This window comes from Harpia harpyja, chromosome 14 (genome assembly GCF_026419915.1).
Source record: "Harpia harpyja isolate bHarHar1 chromosome 14, bHarHar1 primary haplotype, whole genome shotgun sequence".
In the NCBI taxonomy this organism is placed as follows: Eukaryota; Metazoa; Chordata; class Aves; order Accipitriformes; family Accipitridae; genus Harpia; species Harpia harpyja.
Genome location: NC_068953.1, coordinates 1,725,252 through 1,741,842, shown reverse-complemented (window position 1 = coordinate 1,741,842; position 16,591 = coordinate 1,725,252). Strand labels below are relative to the sequence as shown.

General features: G+C 61.4%; 1 protein-coding gene across 2 annotated transcripts in view; it reads right to left on the bottom strand.

The window, feature by feature from the left end:
* Nucleotides 1–16,591, bottom strand: part of SDK2 (sidekick cell adhesion molecule 2) — a 51,137-nt gene that overhangs the window by 18,371 nt on the left and 16,175 nt on the right. For both annotated transcript variants that reach the window (XM_052808407.1, XM_052808408.1), the window contains exons 2-5: nucleotides 11,648–11,807; nucleotides 3,428–3,534; nucleotides 1,870–2,017; nucleotides 897–1,030 (exon numbers count right to left, since the gene is read on the bottom strand). In XM_052808407.1, the coding sequence (XP_052664367.1) occupies nucleotides 897–1,030; nucleotides 1,870–2,017; nucleotides 3,428–3,534; nucleotides 11,648–11,807 (549 nt within the window). The remainder of the gene's footprint in view (nucleotides 1–896; nucleotides 1,031–1,869; nucleotides 2,018–3,427; nucleotides 3,535–11,647; nucleotides 11,808–16,591) is intronic.

The following is a 16,591-nucleotide window of genomic DNA, read 5'->3' as shown; positions in this document are numbered from 1 at the left end:
GTGGAAAGGACGGGCAGGTCCAGCCCATCACCTTGGCATCAGGGTGCCTTCATAGCTCTCCCTAAGCCCTCTCCTCCCGCAGGAGCCTGTGGCACCAGCCCGGACCCCAGCCTCCGTGGCAGCACCGGCTGGCAGGGAGGAGGGAGAAGGGGAGTATATAAAGCAAAATGATTGCAACAATAAAAAACCCTCATGTAGGCGCTGTAAAAATGTGATCGGCTTGAAAGCTGCTGATATAGCTGAATCCATAAACATGGGCTCCAGGTTGTTTATTACGCACCAGGATGCCCGAGGTACAGAAAAACAGATTAATGGGGCAGGAGGGGAAGGGGGACAGGCAGAGCCCTCAGTGGAAAGGGATAAACCCCACCACAGTGCAGCAGCAGGGGGAAATGGGATGAGAATACCTGGAGGATTGATTCCACTTTGGGGCATCTTCCCCGGGATGGGCTGTCACCACCTGAACGGGGGCCGGGGGACCTTCGGCCAGGTCCTGCAGGGTCCAAGGGGACCAGAGGGATGGGGGCCACAGGGGTGTCCCCCAGGCAGGGGCTGATCCGGAGCGGCGTGGGCTGAGAGGGGAACATGGGCAGGAGCGGGGCAGGCTGTCCCACAGCAAAGCTGCTCCCGTTGGGAACACCATCCCATCCCGCAGACCAGTCCCGGGGCACGGTCGGATCCAGCCCCGGCGGCAGGGACGGCGGGGGAGGCTCTGCCCATGGTACAATTAGTGCCTGCAGCACAGCCCAAAGTGCCTAAATAAATTTTGAGGCGGCTGAACTGTTAAGTCAGCAGAAGCCGGAGCCTCCGAAGAGATTTACTGCAAATTAAACTCAGGGGTGAGCCAGGCGGTGCAGGGGGAGCGGGGCCAGGGGGGGCAATGCCCCCGCACTCACTGGCCACGGTCAGCGTGATGGGCTGGCTCGTCTTGTTGTCCCCGTTCTTGTCATTCACCGCCTGCACGTAGTAACGTCCCGCATCCGGGGCCACGGTGGAGAGGATGACGAGGGTGTTCTCCAGCGTGATGGCTCTGCGGGGACGAGCGGGCGGTGTGAGATGAGGATGTGAACCCAATGGGGATACCGATGCAGCCAGCTGGGATCCCGCACGCAGCATCTGCACCAGCCCCAGGGCACCCAGGTGGGGTGGGCATGGCCCCCAGCCTTCCTCCCGCCTGCCCCCGGGCAGGGGCTGGGCTCAGCCACTGGCCCCAGGCGAGAGCCGGGACCATGCTGGGACCAAGCCCCACACCCCCGCACCAAGCGGAGCACATCGGACGGTGCAGATTAATAGGACTTTTTTTATTTTTTTTATTTTTTTTTTTTTATGGAACGATCTAATCTGCTGGAAACATAAAATGGTTTGGGGAATATATTTTTTTACCATTAAATATGAGATAAAGGAGTTTTATCTCCTCAATCCTGCTTTGCAAATAGAAAGGAGACCAGTTCAATTCCTGCATAATGTGGGTTACAAATTCAATTCCTGCACGCTGCGTCTGCCAGCGCTGGGCTTGCCGCTCCGGTGGCGCCGGGGCCTGCCGCAGCTCCACAGGGATGCCTGGCACACACGCGTGTGCCGTGCCCGGCTCTGTCACGCTGGCTGCTGCCCCAGCACGTGCTGTGCCCCTTTTGCCCACCTTCCTCCCTCTTATTTTCATTTTTTTAAAAAAATTCAATGACAGAGCCATTAGTCACCAAGTCTGTCTCCGGGTTTTAGCACGACGCGCTCAAGACGTCCGTTAAACATCCTTATTGCAAGGACGACGGCAGCCGAGGGAAACGCAGCCCCCCTAGATGGGATGCTGGGGGGATGCCGGGGGTACTCCCCCCCCAGATGGGATGCTGGGGGGATGCCGGGGGTACTCACATGCGGCTGCTGGGGGAGATTTTTCGGCCATCACGAAACCAGGTGACCTGGGGCTGGGGGAAGCTGGCGATGCGGGGCGCACGGATGACGGCCGCCTCCCCGTGGGACACGCTCTGCTGCGTCTCGCTGTCCTCAAAGCTCCCCATATCTGCAAAATGTGCCGGAGAACCATGTCAGGGGTTGGGGAGGGGCCAACAACGCAGCCGGGGACCCAGCAGGGTCGGACCCTGGGTCCAGCTGGGGAGCAGGCTGGAAGCTACGGGGATGGGCTCCCCCAGGGGATGCCCTGGGGTCTGCACTCTGCTCCCCTCCTCGGCTGGGGTGGCTCAGTTGGCACAGGGCATGGGATGGCGGTGGGCACGCTCCTTTGTGCCAGGGGCTGCGCTCAGATCAGGATCCGTCCCTGCAGTACCCGGAGCTGCACAGCCCCATCGTCCGCGTGCCAGACCGGGGACCCCTGCCCATGCGTCCCCCACCAAGGATGGGGTGCAGGCGCAGCAAGGAGGGCTCAGTCCTGGGGCTCCCCAGCATCTCTCCCTGCCCCAACCTATAGCCCAGCTCCGGGAGGACGCCGGAATGACCTTGGCTCCGCGGGCAAGGTTGGGGCACCCGCTGCCTCCATCCTGCCCAGCCGTTTGCAGGCTGGAAGCACGCAGCAATTGAGGAAAGCAGAGCGAAGCAGGGTGCACGGAGAAGGGGGGCAGGGGATTTTTATTGACTTCGCTTAATTGCTGTAATTAAAAACATGTAAAGAATCTTTTTTTAACGACTTTGCCATTATCATTAGTTGTTAGCACAGCTGCCTTATTAATTTCTCATTAGTTTCCTGATTTGTCACTGCTCCTCAGGAAGGGGTTTAAGTGGATGGGATTGGGGACATCCCGGAGAGAAGGGGTGACAGAGAGGGGCAAGTCCCCTGGGGCACAGAGCCAGCATCCCGGGCCTCAGCACCCTCCTGTCCTGCTTAAACCCCCCACGGTGCCTCTGCATCACCCCCCAGCGCGGACCCCCGAGGTCTGGCGCATCCCGCTCGGGTTCGCTCATTCGCAGGATCCATGCCGAGCCGTGGCAGCAGCACTCGGGACCGAGCCGCCAGCCCAGCTACCCGTGCTGACGGATGCAGCCGCCCAGCCCCACACGCTCCTGTTTGCTTTCAGTAACGATTATAAACGGTGTTTGCTTCCAGCACTCCACGCAGCCGGGGAGGAGCGGGGCTGCTTTCACGCTGCAAAGCGTTTTATCCCTCCAGGGAGCTGAAGCCGCCTGCCCGGACACGGTGCTGTGGGTTTCCCGGCCCCAGAGCTCTCTGCCTGCACCCTGTGCTCTGCCCTGCCCTTGGGGTGCCCCCCCTGCACCCCCAACCACCACGGCTCCAGACCGGGCAGCGGGAGCAGCAGAGGCAGCAACAGCCCCATCCCTGCCAGCATCACCCAAGGGATGCTCCGGACTTGCGTGTGCCGGCCGTGGGCTGCACCAATGCCCGAGCCATCCCGCAGTGCCGGGGAGCTGGGTGTCCCCGGCCGGTCCCCCCCCCCCCACGAGCGGGGCTGTCACTTACAGGCCACCTGCACCTCGGTCTGGCGCTGCAGCAGGGCTCCCATCCGATTGCGGACGATGCAGCGGTAGAAGCCGGCGTGCGTGCGGTCCAGTGAGGTGATCATGTACCTGCGGGAGAGAGGAGCCACCTCAGCGGTGGATGGGGACATCCAAGTCACCGCCACAGCCCCCCGGGAGAGGCTGCGGGTCCTACACAAGCCCCCCATTTACTGCTAGGCAGCAACCCCAGTGCCAGGTACCGGCTCCTTCCCCGAGGAGCGGCTGCTGGAGGTGGGTGTACGTGCACGTATGTGCGTGTCCGTGCAGGCACGTATGTGTGTGCACGCCGGGGAGACAACACGGTGTCCCTCGCCGCCGCAGAGCGACTCGTGGCCACGCACACAGGAGGTAATTTCACGGCACCACGCGGCACGAGCCGGTGACCGTCGCCCGCCCGGTGCCGGGGGTGGACGGTGACTCACTGCCATGAGTGGGATGCGCTGGGTAAGTGGCTTCGAGCTGTCAAAAGCGGAGGCGGCTGCCGGCAACCTGGCACCCGCTGCCCCGACCCCTGCGCTGAGTCCCGGTGGTGCGCGGCAGAGGCACGCCGGGGTCTGCCGGTGTCACTCTGCCTCGGCCCCGTGTGCGGCCGAGCCCAGCACCGCTCCGATTAGCCGGGGCTGAGCCGCCTTATCATCCCCAGCGGCTGCTCTTATCAGCCGCCAGCGCCAGCAGCTGATAAGCAGATAAAGGAAATAACCACGTCTCGATTCGCCCACCGCCCCCGAGCATCGCCCCGGTCCCCAAGCCGGACCCTGCTGCCACCAGGCCTCCCCAAGCAGCCCCCAATCCCAGGAGGGATGCAGGTGCTTCTGCTCCATCACCCCCCAAAATAGGCTGGACCCCCCCAACAACGGTGCAGACGGGTGACCCTGGGCGGGGGGGAGCAGGCGCCGCAGCATCACCTTCCCCAATGGGGAGTGCTTGGAGATAAACTAGAAAGGGAATAAATAACCAAGCTCAACCCTCCTTGCCCAAAATCTAATCTTGCATTAAAACATGCCGCGGGCTGTTTCGGCAAAGCTTTGTTTGTTCTTTTGATAACTGAGCGTAAATTAAACTTTCGTAAGACACAAGGAGCACGTCCCCTCTGCAGCGGGGCCCCTGTGCCCACCCCCCTGGTGCAGGAGATGGTGCCGGGGACACAGGGCTCCCACCTCGCCCAGTGGCACCACCGAGCCATGGTGGGCACAGTGGGACTGGCATCAAATCCACTGCCGACACCCACCCACCCATGTGGCGTGCCAGGGATCACCCATCCCCGTGGGATAAGGGAGGATGCCCTTCGGGAACACATCCTTGAGTGTCACAGCTGGTATTTAAAAATGATCCCCAGAGGCTTTAAATAAGATATTTCAATTCCACGGAGCTGTCAGGAACTGATGCGGACACCAGGAATAATGGGCCCGCTCTCCTTGTGGTGTCCTCGTTAATAAATCACACGCACACACTGTGACTCCTAAACACACACACGCACGCGGATGGATGGACGGACGGACGGACACTCGCTGATGCCCACCTGCCCACTCAGCAGCGGAGGGTCACGCACGGTCCCCACACAGACCCCCTGCGCATCCCCCTGCCACGTCCCCTCCAAACCCTCATCCCAGGTAGGGGCCAGCACAAAGCCCCCGGCGCAGCCCGTGAGCTGCCCTGTGGGACCCAAACCCCCCCTTGGGGCTCACGTGCACCCACGCACGAAGCACCCACCGATGCACAGCCCCACTGCAGCGCCTTGTCCACACACACGTGGAGCCGGGACACCTCCGTGGGCACCCCCCCCGCGATGGGGACACCCCTGCAGATCCAATTAATGGGGTCTGGTCCCCGCACCACCGGAGCTGGAGGAGCTATTAAGGAGCCGAGCTTCTGCACACACCTAAGTGGCTGAAAATAGCCCAGAGAAAGGAAATCAATTACCGGGCGCAGCCTGGCCCGCAGTCATTAACCAAATACGAGCAGAGACTTTGTTCTCTGCCGCTCGGCTTCCACGGAGGCTTTTATCCAAGACTGCTCTGATTTGATTTCCTTCCCCCATCACGCCTGGCTGTAAGGGGACGGTAACCAATTTCACCCCCTCGCAGGGAGAAGCGCTGCGGGCAGGAGGAGGGGTGAAGCATGCAGCCCCAGCACCCCACGCAGCTCCCCCCCCCCAGTTTGAGCAAGCAGGAACGGCCACGAGCCACAAGCCACGGCTGCTCCTCCGTGGCCAGCAGCTCCTGGCTCCACCGTGCCATCCAAGGAGGAGGCTCCTCCACTTGGGACCGATCCTGCCACCCGGTGCCGGCAGGCACTGCTCCAACCGGGTCGCTTTGCCCATCTGCCAGCCCAGAGGCGCGTTTCGCACCGCTCAAGCCGGGACGGAGGTCTGGCCGTGCTCCCGGCGCAGCCCTTGCTGCTGACTCTGCTGTTTCGAGGGGTTTGTTTGGTTTGTTTGTAAAGACAGAGGTTGACAGGGCATCGTCTGTGGGGAAAAGCACTTCCGAAGCGAGAACTGACCTGCGCTTCAAAAAAAAAAATAAAAAAAAAAAAAATGCACTGATGGAAAACAGCGGCGGTCTCCAGGCTCGGTCAGGAAGCGGCTGTGCCACGCTCAGCCCCGGGGTCAGGAGGGGCCTCCGGAGCCAGAAGCTCCGTGCCGGGGGACCGGCGGGTTTGCAGAAGCAGCCGGCCGGTGGAAGGCTTTGGCACCGGATCGATCTGACAGATGGATGGGCTGCACGTCAGGAACGACGACCTCCCCATCCATCTACCCAGCAGCTCCACCGCAGTGAGGCAGGACAGGGCGCAGCACCGCGCTCAGCCATAACCCCCCCCTCGCCGTGCAACCCTGGCAAGGCACCGGCAGCACCGGTACGCTCGACACGCCGGGCTGCACGCACCGCCTTGTTATGGTAGGGTTGCTCACGGTGCCGCGAGAGTGATGCCCCAGTCCTGGCTGATGCTCCCAGCTCGATTATTGTAGGGTTGCTGAGAAGCGTGGGGCTGACGCTGCCGAATTATTATTAGATTGAGGGGGTGGAGAGGGGCCAGGAAAAGCATCAGCCAAAGGATTTGATCCATCAAATTGAAAGCCAGAAGAGTGCAGAAATCTGTGTGGTTCTTCCAATGTCGCCCAGTAACAGCAACAGCTGGATCGGATTTTGGATATCAGCACATTGGCATGGTCCCCTTTGATTAATATCCTGTATAACGACTAATTCATTCTAGAGGGGACATGTATTTGAATAGTTACTGTGCAATAATGAAATGTCAAGCGAGCATTAAAACACACTTAGCAAAGGTTTAACGACTCCCAGCACCTGAGCCACGCGTCCCAGCACCTCCGCTTGCACCCAGCCGCCGCGCTGGGCTTCCGCTCAGCATGTTTTTAAATAACCCCCCTGGTACTTCATCAGCCCCTGTTAACTGTATTATCGGAACTCAATTAGCTCCTGATTGGAAAGGGCTCTGTTTTGATACACGTGGTGGGAGCTGTCACCTCTCCGCTTGCCGAAGTGTTTTCCTTTGGTCAGGGGAATTCGGCGGGTGCCAGCAGCCCTGTAAATCGCTGCCTCAATTGGCCCTGCCAGAACAATGAGCCATTTAACAATTAATGCCCACGTATTAATCTGCCACCTTCCTGCAGAGCGGAGAGGGGAGCGAGCGCACAAGCCTCAATCCGTGTTACGGCATCCGGAGGGCTCCGGCACATCCCTCTCCAGGAGCTCGGCCACGGCTGCCGCCCAGCTCAGGTGGCGTCTTTGGGTCCGAGAGCCCTCTGCCTGTCTCCTTCCCACAGCTGCCTGAACCCACGTAAGATCCCAGCAAGGAGATCCCCTCCATCGCCTTCCCCCCCACGTGCCTCCCGCCAGCCCCGATGCCTCCCGGGCACCGCTGCCCTGCACCCGGCAATCGCTGCCGCTTGCTCACACCAACCCCCCCGTGTCCCCCTCAAAGCCGAACGAGGCACAGAGAAAGGCAGGAGCCTTCACAGCACGAGCATCACCAGCAAAGCCCACCCCACGCTGCCCATTACCGGCTCCGTGGTGCCTCACCGGCACTCCTGGGGGCTTTGCCGCATACGGCAATGCCAAATACGAAGCCGGCCACGCTGGAGCCACAGGCACCAGAAACTCACTGCTGGGCTCCCACTCAGCCTGGCTCCAACCCCTCCAATGCTCATCAGCTGCCATTAATTATATTACTGAATGGCAATTAGCTCCCCAGGGGAGAGGGCTGTGCTTCACACCTGGGCTGGCAACGACCTGGTCCAGCCACAGCAGGGACCTGCTCCTGGCGAGCAGGGGCACAGGTTGGGGTCCCAGCAGGGAGCCAGGCGTGAACTGCCCCGTTTGCCACCAGGTCTGTGTTTTTGAGAGCATCTTGGCTCCATATTTAACATAATTTGGGGACAAAGTATAGGCATCAAACATCCGGGGTTCTCAAAAGCCATAAAGGCTTGGCAGAGTCCCGTGTGCGCAGCATGCCGTGTTCCCTGCATCCCTGGGGGAAACGCACCCCAAAACATCCCAACCCAGCAGGGTGGGGTGTCGAAACAGCCCCAAATCTGCCTCTCCTCGGTGAGCCCGTGCAGGGTGGCTCCTGCCAACCCTCCCCACGCATGGAAGTAGATGGGGATGGGTAGAAGGCACCACGTGCTGGAAAAACAACCCCGGCACTCAGGCGGTCTTGGTGAGGGGCCGTGGGGCTGCGCCGTGCCCGAGAAACCCAGCGGAGCACCGGGAGGCTCAGTCGTGCAAACCCGGTTTTGCTGGGGGAAGGCACGGTGAGCACAGCAGCGGCAAAGCCAGCCAGCATCAGAGATGTAATTACACTTTCCCAGGCTCCGAGCTCCCGGCAAAGGGGATCCAGGCTCTTGGGAAGAGACAGGGGATCCTTTAGTAGCTGCTGGGCTCCTGCACCAGCTGCGGAGGGACATGGGGAGAGGAAAGAGGGCTGATTTAGTAGATAGAAGATGCATCTCTACGGATGGGAGTCTGTCCAGAGGTAATCTATGTGTAAGGTAATTTCCGAAGGCAGCAGGACTCGGTGCAACCCTTAATACGACAATCTCATGTGATAAATTACCAGACCCAACTAATCTGCATGTTAAATTTCTTGTATGAGAAATAAATATCCCCAATTCACCAGAGAAGCGCTTTCCTTCTGAGGATTTCATTAAAGACATCAAGCTGCCTGATTTGCATGTTATGATTCCTCGTACGAGAAGAAGTCAGGCTCTGGAGAGCTCGCAGGAGAGCCCGGCACCGGCGAGATTATGCACGGAAAAACAGAGCTGGCCCTGGAGAGCGCAGTGCCGGCGTGCCAGGGCACGGGAGCAGAGCGTGCGGGAAAGACTCCACCGCCCACCCGCCTCGCCGTCACCTTAACGAAGGTCACGACGGGCATCGGAGGGGACGGGGTTTTGCTGTGGGGTCCCCACGCGCGGGAGGCAGCTGGGGTCCCATGGGATAGCTGTCTCCGTGCACCCCATGCCAGCGGCAGGCAACGGAGGCAGCAAGTGGGTGAAGGCAGGCTGGTCCTCGATCTCCCGCAGTCCCCAGGGATGCTCCCAAGCGGGGATGACTCCATGCACACACAGAGCCGGGCTGGTCCCCAATCCCTCTGTGGTCCCTGATTACACTTGATCCCCAGGGATGCTCCCGAGGGAGGACAGCTCCACACGCACATGGAGCCAAGCTGGTCCCCGATTCCCCCGCGGTCCCGAGGGATGCTCCCGAGGGGTCGGCTCCAGCTGCACGCAGAGGCACTGCCGTGGCCCTCGCCGGCTCGGGGCCGGGGATCTGCCGAGCCCACTCCCCACCTGCCCTTTGCCGCACGCCAACAAGTCGCTCGGGTGGCAAGCTGGCGGCTGAATCGTTGCGGGAAGGAAAGGGCGGTCGCCATGGAAACACGCTCCCAAACTGGGAGAGTGGCTCCTTCCCTTAAAACGCGGCGTGAGCTCGTCTGACCATCAGACGAGGATGAACCGAGGTGGTTCGTGGGGAGCGCGGGGCTGAGGGGCCGAGAGCCCCAGCCCCCAGAAAAATGGGTAAAATGCACAAGGGCGATTAGCAGCCGGCGGTGCCGGCGGGATGCCCTGCTGCAGGAGAGGATTTGGGGAGGAACGGTGAGGATGCCGAGGACGAGATGCTCGCTGACATGCCATCCTAGCTGGGAACCGCGAGGTGATGCCACCAAGCCCCGCTGCTCCCCCCCCCAGCACATGGCCTTGCTGCAAAGGACGATGCCTCCTGTCACGGGCATGGCCAGGCCCCGGGGAAGGTCCCTGCTGTCCCCAGAGTGGGGACATGCCAGGGGCCACGTGCCAGCCCCAAGCTGGGGGGCGGTGGCGACTGCACCCCGCATCCCTCACCCACGCTGCCGATGCACCCGCAGCCATTCCCGGCCCCCGCACGGACAGGAGCATCCCTGAGCCTCCCTGGCCATAAACACCAGCCCTCCCCTCTCCAAGGATTACTCTGTTTCTAAACTCGTTAACTTTTAATTACTACCTTCCCACTGCCTAAGCAGGCTGGCTCCGTGCCACCGACATCTCTATTAAAATTCAATTTCTGCCCATCATAACTAATTTTGGTACTTCGCCTTCCTCACCGGCAGCCTTCAATTCCAGGCAAGGTGTCCAAACTCTCATCTCGACACATTAAATCCCCGCGGAGACCCGGGGACAGGCAACACACGCCAGGCAGAACGAAGCTGATGCCAGCAGGTTGCGTCCTCGCTGCTGAGAGGACGGGTTAAAGCCAGGCAGCGATTTGCATAGAGGCTGTTTGCTTCATTAGCTGCGGCTGGGTTTGTTTGGGTTTTCCCTACGTGTTTGTTTATTTTCTCGCTTCCTTCCTTAATCCTTTCTGGCTGGATGCTGGAGCTGGAGGCGGGGGCCGGGGGCTCCGGGGAAAGGGAGTCACCTTGGCGCAGGGACACGGGGCTCCAGAGCTGCCGGGCATCCCAGAGCAGAGATACGAGTGGTGGCTCCTTTCCTACAGAAGGGTAAACTGAGGCACGGAGCAAACCCAGGAGCACAGTCATGAAAGGAAGCCAGGAATCCCCGTTCTGGGTTTGGAGGTGCCCCCCAGGTTCCCCGACCCCCTCCAAGGATGGGGGAGAGCCTGATGCCTTTCTCCTGCCTGGGGCGGGTGGCTCTGCCCCAGTGCTGTGCAGCTGCCCTGGAGGAGCCCCTGCACGGGCCCTGCGTCCCCCCACCCTGCTGTCACCATCTTCCCCACAATCCTATTTAAAGGTTGACGTTTTGCCTTGTTCCCGCTGCAGCCAACGTGACCGCCCGACAGGCGTGAGCTGTGCGAATCGCGGGGCTCAACAGGTCTCTGAGCTTCGACACCGGGACTAGGGACAAGGCACCTGTCCCACGGGGCACCCAGCACTGCTAAAAACACCCAGCACCGAGCCTGGGGCATCGGGGACATCGCAGAGCTGCAGTCACCGTGGCTTGGTGGGGGACAACCCCCCAAAGATTGTCCCCAAGGATGGCCACTGCTCCAGCACCCAGCACGGCACCGTGCTGGGGAGGGGACCCAGCACGGCACACGGTGCCGGAGAGGGGACGTCACCCAGCCACATTGTCTGCGTTCCTGGCATCCCGGAGCAGCCCCGCGTTGCTACAGCAACACGAAGCCTTTGGATTCAATGCCTTTAAACGGGGAACGGCTTGTCTCCGGCTGAATTATTGATTAAAACAGAGAGGATGACACACGCACACAGAAGAGACGGCGAGAGGTGCCCGGCTTGATTTGGAGGTGAGCTCCAAGCGGGCTCTGACGTGGGGGACGGCCACTCTGCGGCAGGATTAGTCGGCACATGGGGCTGGATGCCCGAACCCGGGGCGATCTCTCGTGCCGCCCTTCCCTTGCTCTTTCCCCGCATCGGGCCGTTCTTGGGGAGCCACGAGCCGGCCGTGATCTGTGGCCGGGTGTTAATCCCGCTTGTGCAAACGCCTCCTCCCTGATGTTGACCTGCTTAAATCCACCATTTGCTCTCCAAACAGAGGCGGCAGCTCCCGGCGTGCTAACCGCTGCCTCCACGCCGCCTGCCTCCCCGGGGACGGCATCCCCTCGCAGGGACACTGGCAAAGCCCTCTGTGCCACAGCGATTGCCGGCAGGGACCGGCGTGCCGGGCGGGATTCGCTGCGGATGCTCGGCAGCGGCGGTGGTGGGGACTCACCGGTACTCCAGGGAGAACTTGGTCAGCTCCCGGCTGTTGTGAAGCCACTTGAACTCGAGGGGCCAGCTGCCCTCCGCCATGCACGTCAGGACCAGGCGGTTCCCCTCCAGGTGGACCTGGCTCCGCACCGGCTCCGTCTTAAAGTATGGGGAGACATCGTCTGCGGAGAGAGGAGGGAAAGGGGGTGAGAAACATGCCCGGCCCCATAGCCTGCCGGCCCCATAGCCTGCCAGCCCCACGGCAGCAGGACCACTTCATCACAGGCATAACCATAAACCTGCAGCACGTGGGCAGGGGGATGCTGGTGGTCACCTCCCTGTCCCCCTGTCCCAAGCAGGGCCCCCAGACCCCTCCACTGGCCATTTTCCTCCCCCGAGCCATTTCACAAGCCTATCGACAAGAGCTTAGCCCATCTAGGGTTTATCTAAGCTGCTTGCTTTGCTTTATTCCCGGCTGCCTTTGTAGCGTTTCAGAAGCACTGAGCTTTTAACTCGGGGGGCGAAGGGGGCGGAGGGGCTGGGAGCAGAGCGAGACATAAACACTTACTCCTCTCCTGTTTTATTTGCTAAGTAAAACTATAAATCGAAACACACAGCTCCATTTTCTGCTTAACAAATGGAAGCCCTTTTACTTCAAAGACACATTCATATTCCCCAGCAGCTTTCAAGTGCGCTTTCAATCACAGCTTTAGGTTTTTTCTTTGGGGTAGGGCTTCACTTTCTTGTGTGCGCGAGCTGAATTCCTGCCACGGCTCTCCGCACAGTGAGCCGGCACCAAAGCGGTGCCCGTGGGCTCAGCCTGCTCCGCTGCCCCACTGCCCTGGGGGGATGTCACGAGTTTGCAGGAGCTCAGAGGCACCCAGACACCGCCAGACCTGCACTGGGGGTCCCTCTCCTCTCCTCGCTGGCAGGGCATGGCTCCTGCACACCCTGGGGTGCCCGCCTGGTGCACCCACGTGGAAATGCCCATCTGATTTACACCCGGCTGCCCTGTCCTGCCTGTCCCCGGGGCGGGCACGGTGATGCTAAATGCCAGGCAAGTCATTAGGCAGGGAAGGAGCAGCTCGTGGCTCCTTAATTCAATCCTCCTCTTTGACCTTCAGCAGCGCTGGCTGGCACAGGCAGCTCTCACCCCGGTGCTCCTGCCCCAGGTCCGGGCTTGATCCGGGCATCAGGGCACCTCGCAAAGCAGGCGTGGGGCACGGGGGCCAAATCCTGCCGCAGCCCAGCTCCCCAGCAAACCCCAGACGCCGCAGGGGCAGAGGGGTGCCCACGGGCACGACGGCAGCTCGGTGCCCCAAACGTGGGGTTTGGCACCGAGGGCAGCTGGCTGCGAGCCCGGCCCGTGGCCGTGTGGTTCCCCGGTCTGGAGGGATGCCCAAAGGGCTTTTGGGATGCCCAAGGAGCGAGGCACACGCGTGCCGCTGGGCCTGACCGAGCCGGGCTCGTGGGAACATCCAGGGCGCAGGATCTGTGCCTGTGCATGACGCGTGCCACCTCTGCACGCGTGTGCGTGGGGGTGAGCACACGTGTCCCCACCACGGCGTGGCAGGAGCTTGACCTGCAATGCCGGAGCTTCGCCCACGTCGGGGCTGGACGGCACGGCGGGACTGAGACCCGGCGTGTTCGGTGCACCCCCCCCCCAACTGAGCCCAGCACCCAGCTTTTGGGAGGTGTTTGGGAGGCGTTTGGGAGGCAGGGTGCTCCTGGTGCACCTTCCCCTGGGCCCGCACGCCGTTTGCATACATCCTAATTTGATTTTAAGCAGCTAAGGCTCATCTCGCTTTGAAGCACCCGAGCCATCTGTTCTGCATTAAGGGGTGAAAAACAGCACAGAGGAGGAGAGGCGGCTCCTAATTCCACTATTGATCGTGCGATCATTATCCACCCGCGAAGGTCACGGCAGCCGCCTTGGACCGAGCGGCTCCCGTCCCCTCGCCCGCAACCGGCTCCTCTGCTCCCCTGGGAAAGCCAAAAGAGCCCAGCTGCAACAGGGGACAGCGGGGCTGGGGATCCCGGGTGCACCCCGGGCATCTCTTGGGGGGGGGGCGAAGGCGGGCACCGAGCTCTGGCCGTGCTCCTCCGGGACGGCTGTGCCGGAGCAGCTCCGGCTGCACATATGGGCGACCGCGCGTGAAATCCTCATCATCCTCCCAGCCGGCCGGTGCCTGGCAAGGGCAGAGCCGCCTGGGAGCCCCGCGCCCTGCCAGGGACCCCAGCCCAGCGCCGGGGACGGCAGGAGGAGCGGAGGGACCCGGGGAGGGCAACACGGCTGGTTTAGTGCCGACATCTCTGGAGAGGCCTCCGGGAACAAGACAGGCTGTTCAAGGCGGCTGCCCGCACCGGCTCTCGCCGTCAGCGCGACGTTCCGCGGCACCGAGGGGAGACGAGTGGGGGGCCCTGATGTTGAGCAGCGTGGCACCTCCTCGCACCCCAGCCCTTCTGGCAGCCCTCCCTGCCTCAGTTTCCCTCTACTCCCCGGCACGCTGGCAGCACCCAGCATCTCAGCTCTGCTCCCGGCAAGCCGGGGGGGAGCTCCTCTCTCCCGCCATCCTGGTAGCATGACAGGCTATGGCATCACCAAATTCGGGGTGCACGGGGGTGCCCACCACCTCATCACCCCACCGCCGAGCCGGCGTGGATGGGGGCTGCTATTGCCCCCATCCTGGACCCAGTAGGAGGTTTCCCGGTGCATGACAGCCACGTCCCCAAAAATGAAGGGTCACTATTGCTAATTCCGCCTCTCCCCCATCTGTTGTGACTGTTTACACTCCACTTGCTAATTAGAGCCTAATTAGTTGGTGCAGAAATTCATCACTTTCCAAACACAGGCGGCAGCGAGAGGCGTCCCCGGGAACATCTGCACATCTGCCGGTGGCACGGGCCGGTGCTGAGCTCCTAGGGCCGCCGGCCGGGTGCTGTGCCAGCTATGCCAGCACAGCACGGTCACCTCCATGCAGAAAGGTGCCTCCAAACCACGCCGTCCCCATCCTGCCCGCACCGGTCCCCCCAGTACCGGTGACCCTGGTGCTGAGCCCTGCCAGGGAGCAGCGCAGGGGACGCTGCCTCCAGGCTGAGCCGCTCCAGCCGAGCTGCCGGCGGTGATGGATGGGATAAATGGGATGCCAAGAGCTGGCAACAGGGAAGGGGGACAGGAACAGGGATGAGCCCAGCTCTCTCCCTCCACTGCGGATGACATTTTAATGCCAGGGCCTCACAAGGCACTAATCCTGCCTAATGGGATCACAATCTTTGCCCCTGCACTTTATTTACATAAGGGTTGCCGGGAGCTGGGTCTGAGCCCGGTGCATTAGTGCCGGGGAGGGGTGCGGATGTAGGGCAGGGAGCCCCGGTCTCGTCGCAAAAGCAGTAATGGATCCTAATTCCTGGGTGTAATGGGAGAGCTGGGAACTAAGCCCCCCTCTCCCCAGCTTCAAATCCCTCTTGATGGGAAGGGACGGGGAGTTTTAAGCCCGGAGGAATCCTGGAGTGCCTGCCAAGGGCAGGGCTCTGCCGGGCAGCTGCTGCTGGTGGGGGGGAAGGAGGGTGCGATCCCCCCTGCGCTTGGCAAACCCTGACAAACAGAGACGAGATGGGGATGGGGGCACAAGGCGTGACTCCACAGGTCCCCCCTGGCCACCCCCAAAGAACCAGCAGCTTGTGGGACACCCGGGTCCTTCTCCCATCTTTGCTGTGGATGCCTCGCACGAGCACCGGCAGGCGTGGGTCCCCCTCCTGCCTGGCACGGTGACCCTTGGGACAACACGGTCCCCCCCCAGCTTGGGTTCAGCCCTCCTTCAGCACGGGGTCACCACCCCGCTGCCCCTTAGGGACAGGGGGTGACAGGCAGCCGCTCCCCTCCCCAGCTCGCTAATTGGAAGCTGATCAGCCCAGCACCCATTCCTGCTAATTGACATGAATCGGGGTGAGAAACAGCGCGATGTACCGGGAAGCCCCAACCGAGCCGATGCTCACCAGCACCGGTGGGATGCCCTGAATCCAGCCCGTGGGCTCCAAGCACCCAACAGAACCCAACCGACACCGAGTACCAGTACCCAGCACCGTGCCTGCCACCTCGGCCACCCAGTACCGACATCTGCCTCAGATAAAATAACACGTTCACCTCCCTCCCTTCCCACCGGCCCCTCTTTGGTCTGGCCAGGATGCGGCCGGTGCAAAGGGGCAGCCCTGGGAAGGGAATGCTCCGCTGTCTGCACCCCACCTCGACCATGGGAGGGGGGACAGAGCTGTGTCCCTGGTCCCCCAAGCTTTGCAGGGCTCCCCCATCCTTCCCTGGGCATCACTGCCCAGAAAGCAGGATGGCAGCCCTCCGGGAGCCCTGGCACAGCCACCGAGCAGCCCCGCGCTCCCGCTCCGGCCCCCCTGTGCCCCCCCAGCACGGGGAGATGGAGCTAAATCTCTTCTGCATCAGACTATCGCTGGCGCTCCGCAGCACGAAGAGATTAAAAAACAATAAAGAGAAAGCGAAACCCTCTGCTATAATTACCAGCCTTTAGCCGCCAGCGGAGGCAAGGAGGGAGGGAGGGAAGGAAAAAGGGGGAAAAAGAAACAGAGAAGAAGCAATCCACTAAAATTTTAATAGGAACCACTGCATTTAATTTAACGACACATTTTTTCAATTACCAGAATAATTGTTTTATTCATAAAACGAGTTTCAATAAGAGGGTAATTTTCCTTTGTTTTTATTATTCATTTGTGTAACATATTCGCAGCGCAGTTCCCCGGCGCCGCAGCAGCCGCTCCGCATCTGGGGGGGTGGAGGGGGGGCGCGGGGGGGCCCTGCGCCAGCACGGCAGGGAAGGGGTTAACGTCACCAGGGTACCCCATAACCCCCAGACACAGCACCCATGGGGGACCACCTGAGCACCCAGGTGGGGTCAGAGCCCTGGTTGGGTGCGATGAGAGATCGTCCCGGGGAACCCAT